We start from the raw sequence: 14064 nt of genomic DNA, 5'->3' as shown, positions 1-14064 counted from the left end.
ACAAAATGTGAGCCGGGAAAAACCTTTTATATGGAAAGTTTTGGCTGGTTTGCGTTGTTAGGGTGGGGTCTGGATAAGATGAGGCACCTCATTACTTATCCATGTGATGTATGTAGTGAAGGTCTAATGGGGCTGGTACAACTCTGAAATGGAAACTAGGACTGGAAAAATAAAGGACAATGTTTGAAAATACAGTAAGAAAATATGGTATTTTTTTTCCTGCACCACTCATCTACAGAGTTTCCAAGTTACAGTTCATCTTCAGTCATTGCTTAGGCCCTGGCTTAAGCCATCAAGTCCTTGGGAACCTCTGCTGTGCAGCTTGCAGATTACTTTAATGTGGCTTTGTCTGTGCTATTTCTTTGGGTTGGGCTTTTGTTTAAGCTTTCAGTGGGGATCAATGCATGTAGGATCATTTTGGAGAGCCTGTACACAGAGCTGGTACTGATAATATTTCTCCTTCCTTTTCCTTTTACTCAGACCAACGAGTGGAATAAGAATGATGATCGGCTGCTGCAGGCAGTGGAGAATGGAGACCCTGAGAAAGTGGCTTCACTGCTTGGTAAAAAAGGAGCCAGTGCCACCAAACAAGACAGTGAGGGCAAAACTGTGTAAGTTCAAAACCAAAACCTCTGATTTAACTTGTGGAAAACCCCAGCCCTAGAAGTGTGCTACTGCTGTGATTTAAAAACCAGATACTATCCTGAAAATGAAGGTTTCTTTTTCTTCTGAAGCACAATACATTCTGCAAGTCTTGATTTGCAATTATCAATATATTGATTTGTAATTCTGCCTTTAAAATGCCATTTCAAAATCATAAACCCGTTGAAGTAACTTGAAGGTTAACAAACTACTGGGTAGAGTGGACTCCTTTTACGACAGGGTATTTTCAAATTTCATGGCACACTGCAGATTGCACACTCCAAAAAAGTATTAATCTTTGGGGATATTTTTTCCCATGGCCATTGCTTTAATAGGATAGAAATTAAGATATATTTTCATGCTATTGGGTTTGGCTGAACTGAAACTATGGTGACAGTTTTAAAACCTTGCAGGTGCTAAGGATTTGCCAAGTGTTTCTTGTTTTGATTGAAGTGTGCTAATGAAAGTTTTGTGTAAATGAGATTCCTTTTGATATATATTTCATATATATCTTCTGTTCTTCCTCTTGTTCTCCTGCAAACATTCTGAATTGTGGAAGATAAATGATTCTAAGAAAACTACAGCCAAAAGATTGTTATCCTTACACTTTCTTGTGTATGTCACAGAAAGATAATTCGGTGGATAGGTGAGAAACAGGCATCCTGTGACAGAACCAAAACCTTGATAAAATTCTGGAGAGATGTGGGCAAAGGAGGACTTGGAAGGACAGCTTAGTCTTGGGAAGGGCAGCACAAAGCAGCTTATACCCAACTCTTAAGTTCTAATAAATTACCTCTGGAATTGCATTTGTGGAGTGATACTCAGCTTCTTTCTTGTTCTGGTTCAATTTCCTACATCTGCTGTATTTCTGCTCTACATCTGAGGGAACTGAGTGATGGATTGACTCATAATAACCTGCAATTTCTTACTGCAGAAGTCCAAGTCATCAATTACGTGAAGCAAGCTTTCTCCTCCATATTTTAATAGATTTTTAATTTTTAAAAGTTGTGCACATATGTTTTTCTTTTGGTCATTGGATCTTCAGAATTACAGCTGTATTTAGCAGTTCATATTTTTACAATCTACGTAAATTCAGACCTCAATTCTTAAAGTCTTTTTAGGCTGCACTCTGTATACAGTGTATCCAATGTAACACCTACTTTGCAAGTTTCACTTATAAGTTGGTTGATCCTGTGAAATTTTCTAGGTAACCACCCAAGACTGAATTTATCAGTATCTCTTAACTGTAAGAATGTAGCTAGGTATTGGTGCAACAATTTTTCAGCTTTACATGGTTACAATTAAAAAATTCCCTTTTTCATTCATTCTTTCTTCTCAGCTATTAAGTCAGTAAGCATGTATTTATATAAATGATGGTGTTACTAATAACGCAGTTGCAAATACTTCTTTCAATTGCTTGGAGGAAATGTGAGTTAGTGCTATAAAGATCTCTGCTGCTTCTTGTTCTGTATGCTCATTTGACTGTCATTTACTTTTAATTTTTTTTCTGTCTTGTGGTTTAAAAGGCAGCTTGAGAGAGAAGAAAGAAAAGCAGAGTTGCTATGATGCAGAAATACAGCATGTCAAGTCTCATTCTGTTCCCAGTGCTTTGGGAAATTTAGCAGACCTGCTCAGGTTATTTCTGTCTATGTTTTGAAAGATAGAGACTGACAGGTGTGGAAGCAATGACACTAACCTGGAGAGACATAGCTACCAAAGGTTGCCCAGAAATGTTCTCCAGCATGTCTTATTAATATTGGGCTGTGTCTTGTTTGTGTTTTTACCACTCCAGAATATTTTTTGGTGTGTACGAAATGGAGTTCAGCCATCATTTTTGCGTGTGATGCCAATACTGCATTCCTGCTGTGTGTCTGAGTGCCTGACACAGCTGGTTTTGCCTGGCCTCAGAAGCTCTGCTTAGAGGATTAGACCCTTCTGCACCCCAGCACTGAGGTCTGTTGATGTGCAGCAAGAGCACGGTGCTGGTTTGTTAGCTACCCCACCTGTAACATCAGCAACTCCTGTGCTGGGAAATTGCGATCTGCACAGGGCTTTTTGGGAGAGTTGTCCACCTTTGTGCTCAGATTTCACAAACCTTGGATTAGAAGAGACCTTAAAGATAATCTCTTTCCAATCCCCCTGTGACAGGCAGGGACACCCACACATGGCCATGTTGATCAAAGCCCAATCCAACCTAGCCTTGAACATTTCAGGAATGGTTCTTCTGCAGCCTCTCTGTGCAGCCTCTTACAGTGCCTCACATCTTTCACAGTAAAGGATTTCTTATTACTACCTCATTTAAATCCACCCTTTTTCAATTTGAAGCCATTCACTTTGTCCTATGTCTATATGCCCTTGTAAAAGATCTCTCTCCAGCTTTATTGTAGGCTCCCTCTTAGGTACTGGAAGGTACTACAAGATCTCTCCAGAGCCTTGTTGCATAAGACTTGCACATGGAAAATAAAACAGTGACTGGTGACAGCCAAGATGGCTTCAATAAAGGCAAATAATGGCTGACAAATTTGTTGGCCTTCTGTAGTTGGGTCGCAGCTGTGATGCGTGAGGGAAGAGCAATATCATCATATGTCTGGACTTGTGCAGAATACTTGACACTGTCTTGCACAACTCCTGTCTACAGCCTGGAGAGACATGGGATGGGCTAATGCGCCCTCTCATGAGAGCAGAGGGCAGAATCACCTTCCTTGACTTGCTGCCCACAGAAATATTTTGATGCAGAGCAGGGGTTGTGAGCTGACGTTGTTGGCTCATGTCCAGCCTCTTGTCCATAAGCACCCTCAAGTCCTTCTCTGCAGGCCTGCTCCCTGTCCATTCTCTGCACGACATGTGTTTGGGTTTGTCCTGACCCAGGTGCAGCACCATTGCTTGGCCTTGTGAGGCTCATGTGATTTTGCTGGTTACATTTTAGGAAGTTGTCTGTGGTGCCATCTGGGAAGGGAGCTCTTTGCATGAGTGTTCTATTGATCCCTGTGAGTATATATTCATGCTTTTGTATACTTAGTTAAGATGAAGCTGACTAACCAGAAGAACATGGTGGATTCAATTATGTAACAGAGTACATAATGTGATTAAAGACTTTGGAATGTGCTTGAAAGCAAAAAGGAGAAACAATTACACATTGCAATACAGGTTTGTTAGCTCCATCATTGTGTGTACCCTTAAGGCGTGACATGTTTCTTTTAAGACTTTTCTTTCTCAGTCTTCTTGTTAACAGCCCTACAAACAAAATTTTCAATGCTGTCCAGATTTTTGAGATGTACTAATACAGTGCATTATTTTAAACAGAAGATGGAGAGGATAATTTTTCATGCTTAGAGAGGTACTTTTAAGTTTTTATTTTAGAATTATATGGCTTCCTATTATAAAATGCTTGAACTGAAAGGAACAAAGACCAGAACTGAGAGTATTCTTTATTTGTCCTGTTGTGTACTGTATGTATCATCCCACTGACACCTGCTATGATGTGCTCCAGCTTTGGCTCAGTTTTGGACATTACCACCAAAATTTCCGTTTGTGTCCTCTTTAGTCCCTAACATTTAAGTCCTTTACTTTGTGACTTGTCAACATGAATAAAATAGAGGTGCTTAAAATAATGAGATCTAGATACCTCATCAATTTAAGGTATCTAGTGTTAAGGTAGGTATTTCTTAGAGATAATATTTACAAAATTTTGTTAGGAGGTTTAACTCCTCAGCAGTATCTCTTTAAAAAAAAGTATTTTAAAAAGACCATGTTAGAATAATGAAATTATAGTTTTTTAAGACCTACTTGACTTTCCACACTATCACCCTGCCTTTGACTAAGTTCTTTCTATAAACAATAAATCACTTTTAAGGCCATGGGGCAAATCCACCTTTGGCATAAGCTGACACAGTCCCATTGTTGCTCCCACTTACATAGCACAGACTATTGCCAAGCACAGTTGTAATAGAACTTATCTGGAAATCTGACTCTGTCATTGTAGTCTTACTTTGCCAGATAGGTTGGTTGTTTTTTCTTTTGGTCCAGCTTCCTTAAACAACAAAATGGGGCTTTCCAACTTGGAATTTGATAATTTAAATCCACTTGAACTAACAAAAAACAGTTTTCAAAAAGATCCCTTTTGGGAAAAAGAGGATTAGATTCATTCAGTGCTGCACTTTCCACAAGATCAAGTGTTCAAATGGGCTGTTATTTTAAGAACCTACTGCCATTATTGAGAGGAAGTGCAAGGATGGGGGGTGGGGGAATGATTTTGGAAAGGATTTACAGTGTATAAATGGTAGCACTTCCTTGACCTGAAGTTATTTTGTCAGTGTGCCAGTCCATTACTGCCATGTTTGCATGTTTCTGCAAGGTACTAAACTAGAATTAAATGCTTTTGGTGATTAAGTGAAACAATAGATCTCTGTACATTTTTTTAATCTGCAATTGAATCAGTTGTTGTTCAATAAAATTACTCTAACGATAGTACAAAAAAGCTTTAGAAACCTCTGCAAATTTGCACTTTAAGGACTCTTTCACAAAACTACTGCCAAATAGCAGTTTAGCAGTTAATAGGAAAGATATATTTTCATTTGAAAGAGACTGTTCATGCCTTGGAGGCTGAACTAAAAATAAATTTTGGAGCATATTCCAACAGCAAATACTTGATATTTATTATGTACATAGTATTCGTTTTTGTTTCCTTCCTTTCGGATCTTACTGAATAAGGAGGTGGGGGCAAGTGGCGTGAACAACATCACTTTTCAATAAATAGAAATGTTTTAATTACCTTTGAGAGAGAATGTTTCCTTGAATGTAAAAATATTTACCTTAAAATAAGCTATTGGAAGAATACATAGAATGATAGAACAATCTTGAGTTGGCTGGGACCCACAAGGATCATCAAAGTCCAAGTCTTCTTCCTTCACCAGACACCCCAAGAGTCACCACGTGCCTGAGAGCATTGTCCAAACATTTCGAGTTCTGTCAGGCTGGTGCTGTGACCACTGCCCTGGGGAGCTGTTCCAGCACCCAACCACCCTCTGGGGAAGAACCTTTTCCTGATACCCAGCCTAAACCTCCCCTGACACACCTTGAGGCCATTCCCTCAGTTCCCGTCACTGTCACCACAGAGCAGAGGTCAGTGCCTGCCCCTTTTCTTCCATTTGTGAGGGAGTTGTACCTGCAATGAGGTGTCCCATCAGTCTCAGCTGCTCCTTACACAGCTTCCCCTCCAGACCATAAAGCAAAGCAAGGTCAAATCCTACTGAGGAAATTCAGTTTTAGGAGTAAAAAGGGAGGACAGAAGTAATCAGATTACAGTGTGTCATCAACAAAATAGCAGCTATGTCCCTGCCAACCAGGTAGAAGAAGCATGGGCTTTCCTAGGCACTGTGGGGTTTGGAGAATGCATATTCCAGAGCACAGTCAGATTCCAGAGCACAGTCAGCCCTTTCTATCAAGTGACATGGAAGAAGAATGATCTCAAATGGGGCCCTGAACAACAAAAGAAGCTTTTGAACAAATTTAGCTGGATATTGCCCATGCAGGAGCCCTTGGGCTGGTCTGAATGGGGCAGGATGTCAGGAATATGCTGTACACTGCAGCCAGGGAGAATGGCCCTTCCTTGAGCCTGGGGCAGAAGGGACCTGGAGAGACTCGAGGATGACCTTTCGGCTTCTGGAGTGTGGGATTCAGAGGATTTGAGGCCAGCTACACCCCAGCTGAGAAAGAGATTCTGGAGTTTATGAAGAGGTTCGAGCTGCCTCAGAAGTGGTGGGCACTGAGTCACAGATTGCAGAGCTTTATATATAAAGCCTGCTTGCTTTATATATTGCTAAATGAGAGAAATGAACAGTGCTATACCTCTACACTGACTTGTGGATGTTGGCAAACACTCTGTGGTTGTGTCTGGACTGACAGAAAAAGGAGCAATTGGCAGTGCAGAGGGAAACCCATCTGGGCTGCTAAACTGTGGCAAGAAATCACTGCCCAGGTAGAGAAGTTGGCTGTAAAAGTGCATCATGTAGATGCACACAAATATAAGAGTCAGACTACTGAAGAGCTGTACATCAATTTGATCTCTGAGAAAAAAAATATTAATTTACTTTTATCACAGTATTTAATTTCTCATGATCCAGATGGTCGCAATAATGTCTAGGTTTCTGAACATGGACATAGTAAGAACAACCACAGGGATCTCAACCTTTGTTTTATCTCTATCCAACAGATGGCTGAAATCTGGATTTTATTCCAAAATGTCTTGTGAAGTTTATTCTCACAGGAGATCTGGGTGTAAAAGCTTTTGTCTTTCTAAATATTTTCTGAAGTTCTTTTTAGGTTCAAATTATGATTGTTCATTTTTTGCCCCTTCCCCTGCCCTGCAGCATTGCCAGGGATATAATTTAAGTAAGATGCTGACATTAAGTTTCCTGAAAAATTGCGTTCCTCTTTAGAGAAATGCTCAGTAATCCTAATGAAACTCATCCATAATTGGATGAATGCATCCATGGCAGGACACAAAATTGGGATAATTAACTTTCTGTTATGTTTAGTATGAGCTGATTGTTAATGTATGGTGAGAGGGAATGCTTTTATCTCTCTTAACTTTGATTTCATAATCAAATCATGGCGATACATGAAAAAATCCTGCCTACAAACACCACTGTATTGACAATCATGCAGGCTTTTAAATGAGATCCATGCAGTGGGAGTCATGATACTGGTTTGTTCCTGGCTCTTGACTGAAACTGTGTAGACCATTTCTGATGGTTTTGATCCCTCACTTGACTCTTCCAACTAGAGTTGGAAAATTTCATGATTCAGTTTTTAGTTCTTTTGACAGGATTTGAAATCAACAAGCATCCAGGCTCTGTTATACACATTTTTAAAGCAATTTTTATAAGATATTTTAGCATTTTTATACCTTAATGTTATTAGGGGAAAAAAAAAAAAGAGAGGGGGCCATCTTCTGAAGAGGCAAGAAAATAATCATCTTTAGTTGTGTTTCAGTTACAAAGATCCTAAACTTTTTAATTTAACTCTTTAGTGATTTCCTATGTTGTAAATCAAGCAAATTCCATGTATTTAAAGAACAAACTCCCTATTCCATATAAAGTTCTCTGACTATTAAGAAGGCTCCCAATGGATTTTGCATCTTATATGCATGGGGCTTCATGCAGATGATATCTAAAATTCAATGACAAAAAAATCAGTCTGCAATTTCTTGAGCCAGCTTGTGTCTTGTTCTAAATTTGCTTTTTCACACAGCTGATGGCTATCCTAAGAGCTTTTGTATTTCATTGTCTTTTAGTGGAACTGTCATCTCAGAGGGAAGCAAATCCTCTTCTGAAGAGACCTTGTACTCATATTTGGGTAGCCTATGGGCCTCCTGCCCGCAGGCAGGATCAGTCAAACCTGTAATGCAGCATCAGGCAGCCACTGGAATTCCCTGTTAACGAAGCTCTGTTTGCAGAGTTGCCAAATACCCAGATTTTGCCAGACCTGGCTGGCTTTCAACAAGTTTGTCAGTTGCTTGGATCAGAGCACAGCCTGGATGATTGGGAGTTTTTGTATGCCTGGGTTAAAACAGCTGCAGTTTGGCTCATGTGGAGGCAAAGCCCAGCACCCTGGATTCCCATGGGGAATGCTGTGGCTGCTCCCTGCACTTGTCCCATCTGAGCTGGCAGAAGAGCCATGAGGAAAGCATGCCTCTCATGAGTTGGGCCAGAATCAACCTCTTCAAGGCTGGAGGGGACAAGGTTAAGGCTGCATTTGTTTTTCAGATTTATATCTACATAATGGGCCGCAGTAGTTTTACATGTTTTTCAAAGACTTATGCAACCAAATGAGCTGTATGTGTAGATTTTAATTATACCCACTGGCTGTTACTGACTTAAAAATGTACTCTAATCTAGGAAGGGGAACAGACAGCCGAAACAGAGCAATGTGCAAATGTTGAATTCACTTACGTTTTTTTTTAGACTTCAAACTGAGGTCTCAGGCAATAGACTGTGCTGGTGGTTGCTTATTTACTGGACTTACGTTTCACTCTGTTTTCTGCCACCTTCCTTACAGGTCCTGTGTTAGGAAACTGCTGAAAGGTAACTGGAAAGTAAAGGAAAAATTTAGAAAAAACAAATTTAGAGAAGCTCTGAAGTTGCACATGCTGGTGGCCCAACCCCTGGTCCTTTTCCAAAATACGGAATCTTCATACAAAATAAATAGTATATTTACATAATACATAATACAAAATAAAAAGTATATTGTCATAATAATCCAAAGAGTTTATTAAAAAAAATATTAAGCAGTGGGTTTTGAAGAATGTGTTACAAGTAGATTCATTGCTATGAGTACATATTGCACTTGATTTGCAATTATCCCATGAAGTAAAAGGAAGTCACTTCATACAAGTTAATTTAAAAAAAAAAAGTACATCCAAACAGTTGCTTCAAATCTGAAGACATGGGAAGTATCATGAGTGTAAAAGGTACAGAAACATCAAGGACAACATTTTCTGAGCTATCTCTTGTCAGTATCCCTGAGGTTCATAAGGATATTTCTGGTCATAAGTTCTTGGAGCTTTAGATGTCTTAAGTCTTGCTGGATTTTCATGCTACAAAAGTATTTGATTTAGATTAACCTATACTCAATTGCTCTCACTCTTTTGATGCTTTTCCTGGCCTCTTGTTATGCCAGCATGGTTTGGGATTATGTTGCTCTAATGTTCATGACTTTCCATATACAAAGGTGATTATCAACAATTGCTGACCCACAGGCAGCAACACGAAGTGAGTTGTGTTGGAGGATGTAGTCATTGCTCTTACTTTTGGGCACAATTTTAACTTTGAACTCTGTTGGACCTTGAGAGGGCTGAAGATGGCTAGCTGGTTTTACCCAGCTTCTGGAAGAAAGTCATCTTTACCTGGGCACATCTTCTGGCATTTCAGCCTGTGCTAAAAAGATGATGTGTCATAGGACATGTATACTGAGAAGGTAACTGAGCACCTGTTTGGACTTTATACGTGAGATGTGGTCTTAAAGAAGCTATCAGAAATTATCTTCCCTAGTTTTCTGCCTTCCTTGGCTTTGGAGTCTCAGGCCATGCTGCACAGATTTCTGGGCTCTTAAAGTTTTTTGGGACTTTGTCATTTGTCATACTTTGTTACTTTTTCTACCCTGCAACTCTAAAAATAAAAATAGTATGTCTAAATTTCAAGCTTTCTGTCAACATCTGGGAATGCCGTGAAGCCTCTGCTTGCAGAATCTCTGTTGCATTTTGCTGACATTAGTTCCTGAGGAATTTTAAAATAGACACTGTGCAAGAAACTTTATGTGGTAAATCTAAATTGTGAGCATTTGTGTTTACAATTAATGGTACATGGAAGGAAAGTCCTTACATTTCAGGCTTGAGTTTGTGTTAATGTGGTAATAGAGTTGGCCAAAGAAAACTGTATGTGAAAATGGAACTGCTGGAGCACAACCTGAGAATGAAAAGTATAAAGCTGCTGAGGATCCCAGAAATCTCTCTGAACAGCAGCTGGGTGGATATTTTGCTGAGTTTGAAGGCTAAAATCAGGAGTCTGTAGCTTGCCAGCTCCTGTGTTGTATGATGCAATTGCTTCTTTTCTATAAGAAAACAGCCATTAAAGAGGCTTGCCTTTTTTTAATGTACTATAGCTCGAGGTGTGTATGATTGAAACAAGACTTTTCATGCTATGATACAAAGATGGAAATTTTATATTAAAACTGCATTGTTTTGGTTTCAGTGGTGGGTTTTCTGTTTTGTTGGTTTTTTGAAAGCTGTCCCAGAATACATGCTAACAGAGAAGGGGCATGCAGGATTTTTGTCAGAGGGATCTGTGTGTACTGGGGCAGGGCAGATACCATTTCATATTAAAATAGAAGGACACAGGCTGTGTGCAGCACTTCACTTTACTGTGGCTGGTGCTAAAGGGGAGAGAGGGAAAAATAATCTTACACAGCTCCTGGTAAATCTATACCTGCCTCTGTCAACTTCTTAAATCTTGCACTGCACTCTAGAAGTTGTTTGCAACAACTCATTGACTGAATGTTTTAAAACTCTGAAAGCATAATTTTCTCAGCTTGTACTGGTGCCACCTCTGATTTGAAAACAAAATGTATTTCCTTTCTTTCTACTAAGATAATTTTTGCAAGTGACAGGATAATGATATGGAATGCCACCATTATTGAAAAGGCACATTTTGTACAGTTGCTCTTGGGAGTAGGAAAATGGGTGCAGTACGAAGCTCTAATTTTTATTTGTTTAAAGAAAATAATAAAAATCACCAAAGAACTGACAAGTATTGATAGTGATTACCTGTAGATGTCTGATTTTCTTTTAAGACAATCTGAGCTGCCAAATATTGGTTTGGCTCCTCCATAACTAAATGACTAGCTCTCCCTACAACATATATTGTCCCAAATGAGTGACAGTATCTTGGTAATGCAGTCAGGAAAAGATGAAGATCCCTTTGATGTTCATAGCAAAACATTCATGGTTTAATTTTAGGTTGAAGGTGAAATTCTACATGCTGCTCCTTATTTTTCACTGACTGATCAGTAAACTGTATTCTTCTACAGTGACTAGTCATGGTGCTATATGTGAGAGGAGACCGCACTGGACTTCCTCCTGTGTGACACCAGGTATTCTGTTCATGCGCAGAACATCCTGCTCTAGTGGTAACTCATGGCCCTTTCTTCTTCAGGTCAGATCTCCGGAACTTTAGTGCTTCTGCCACTCAGCCTGTGGTGGAAAGCAATCAAAATCCAGATACCATCTACTGAGGGAAATAACACTTTGCCTGTTGTTATTGAAGGAGGAGTTGAGGCCTTGAGGGATAGCACTGTAAACTAGGTGCTGCTTCTAAAATATATAAATGCTCCAGTTAGTTCAAAAAGTGAGCCAGGTTGTCGTAACTCGCTTTGTGGCTGAGATAGCTGGTGAATTACTTGCATGTCTGATCTGGTAGTAGAAAAGCTTAAATGTGTTCAATTTCTATTTTTCTTATTTTATTTAATCAGCCATACAAGGTCTCTAGGCAGCTCTGTTTCTTTATCATTCTTATTTGTTTGTGTGAAGGTATTGGTTGGTGAGAAAACTATAAATCATCAAATTGTTGGAAGGCAAGTTAGACTTTCTAAAAGTCAACAAAGGGTTGACATGCATTAGAAAATGAAGAAGAATGATCTGCCTTGTGGAGGGATGTTTTTACTCAAAATAAACCTTGACAATGAGTATATATGAGTTCATAGTGTTTTTCAAACATTCTTGCACTTAAAATATCTTCAGAGCACTCATTGAAATTACAGAGAACATTAGTATTGTGCACTTGCATATAGGTTTGACTGGGTTCCATGTTGTCATAATAGGAAATAGCAAATACAATATTCACTTAGCATCCATAATTTAGCCATATTTTTTAATGGCTTTGGATTTAGGTAAGTAGTGTGTTGAAGTACTTTCAGGTACTGGAGAATATCTGTGTTAACCAGAGAAAACTCTGGAGCAGGACCTTGTCAAACAGAGATTGAACCCTCTGATTTGGTATAGTTCTTCTGCTTTTTCCCCCCACCATTTTTCTTTTTGCAAATGATAATTTATTTCCTTGTTAGAGGGTTATTGTCTTAAATTAAGACTTGATATTTATTTTTTCTGATTTTATCATGTTTTGCTTTACTTTTGTGGTACTTCCCCTAGATATATGGACCACCCAGTTGTTTTAAGCCAGCTGTCAAAATACCATTCAGTAAGAGGATTTGCAGGAAGCAGCTCTGCAAATGGTTAAGCAGAGAACCTGAATATAGCAGAGCCATGTCTTGCTGCTAATACCACCTTAGCAATTGCCATCAGCTACAGTTTTACAAGTCTAACTCCTAAATGTGGATTATTTCTGTTCTTCTACTTATGGTGTAATGATTTGTAAAGGAAAGTTTTATGTGAGCTCAGTAGTAAAAATTACAGTCCTTTTTCATTTGAGTTAGACTGACATTTAAATAATTTCTGAAAACACTCATTCTTGGTCTTTTGGCAAAGACTGGCTCTATCTGAACTCTTGTGTTTTGTCTGTCAGATGCTGGTTAAAGAAGACTTCATTCCCTTGCTGGTTTAATGTTGTGACCAAAATGTGGAAAAGGTCATTTGCCCTGAATAAGGCATGGGCCTGTTTAGGACAGATGTAAGTGCTTCACCCATTGACATCTCATATCTGTAAAAAATCTGCTGCTTCAGAGTAGTTCAGGGATGTCATACACAGTTGTGCCCTCTGTTCAGGCAGCAAGCATGATAAAAAGCCTCTATCAATCTGGGGTTTTCATTTGAGTAACATTTCAGGTCAAGAAATCTGAGGTCCTGACAAGATTTTGAGGTGATAGCCTTGTAGCTGTTCTTCAGTTGAACCTGAACCTCATGAAATGAGTTCACTCTTACTCTAAAAATCTCTTTACTCCAACTGGGCTTTACATTCTTCACAACTAACATAATTTTCCACCTTTTATTGTTGAGTACTGAGTAATTATGAGACCTGTATATTCTCAGGAGGAAAAAGCAGTGTCAACCTACTGATCTTACATCTGCTGCAGAGGTGGGTCTTGAACCACTGGGAATGGTAGCTGCTCCTCTGCTCACTGAAATGTATATATACAATAAAAAGACACCATCCCACTCCTCAGGAAGAAGAGAAATGTTTTACAGCAGTAAAAGTAATCTATCCCAAATCAGTTCAGGCTGGGCTATCAGGATGTGGCTCTAAGTGGCAGTAACAAACTTATCTGTTGTGAAGGGAAAATGAATGATGTTGTAATAGGATTTTCAGCTGAATGAGAATCCAATGCTCAGTGTGGCCCTTGGTCCAAATGAAGTCTTACATGTTTGTTTTTGTTTACTGAAGTCATTGCACAACCAGGAAATGGGAGAAAAAGTTGTTTGCTTTCATATCAAGAAAACTTCATTCATATAAGATGCAAGTAAAATGCACCACTCCTTAAAGCACGTTGAAACCTGTAGGTTTTGCCTCTATAATTTTAGGAAATTATGTAGCTTGTTAGGAATTATTCTGTACTGAAATGAATGTCTACAGTCTTTGTTTCAAGAGCCTGCCTTGCTATATAGGAGTCCTCAGTATTTATTATTCAAGTGTTTGGGTTTGGGGTTTTTCTTTGTTTGTTTTGAGTTGGCTGTTTTGTTTGTTTGGGGGTTTTTAACTAAAAAAAAAAAAAAAAAAAAAAATTGCACAAAAAACCTCCCAAACCAAAGCAGGGCCTATTAACTTTAAAGTCAGAATTGCTTCTTAAGATGGAGGGTTTGTCCAACACTGATAGTTTAGCTTAAATATGACTGCAATATGTTCATCCCATTCTGGAGTTGTTCTCTCTATAGCGCAGGACTCTGTTTACGAAATCAGCAGTTAAATAACTGTATCC

At 39.0% G+C, this 14064-nt stretch overlaps 1 protein-coding gene across 3 annotated transcripts in view; it reads left to right on the top strand.

Annotated features, from left to right (window-relative positions):
* RAI14 (retinoic acid induced 14) overlaps window positions 1-14064 on the top strand; it is an 84953-nt gene that overhangs the window by 47510 nt on the left and 23379 nt on the right. For all 3 annotated transcript variants that reach the window (XM_031507438.2, XM_077790125.1, XM_031507437.2), the window contains exon 3: window positions 481-611. In XM_031507438.2, the coding sequence (XP_031363298.2) occupies window positions 481-611 (131 nt within the window). The remainder of the gene's footprint in view (window positions 1-480; window positions 612-14064) is intronic.

The sequence above is a fragment of the Lonchura striata genome, chromosome Z (assembly GCF_046129695.1).
Source record: "Lonchura striata isolate bLonStr1 chromosome Z, bLonStr1.mat, whole genome shotgun sequence".
Lineage (NCBI taxonomy): Eukaryota > Metazoa > Chordata > Aves > Passeriformes > Estrildidae > Lonchura > Lonchura striata.
The sequence above is the reverse complement of the archived record's forward strand: the minus strand, read 5'-3'. Positions and strand labels throughout refer to the sequence as shown.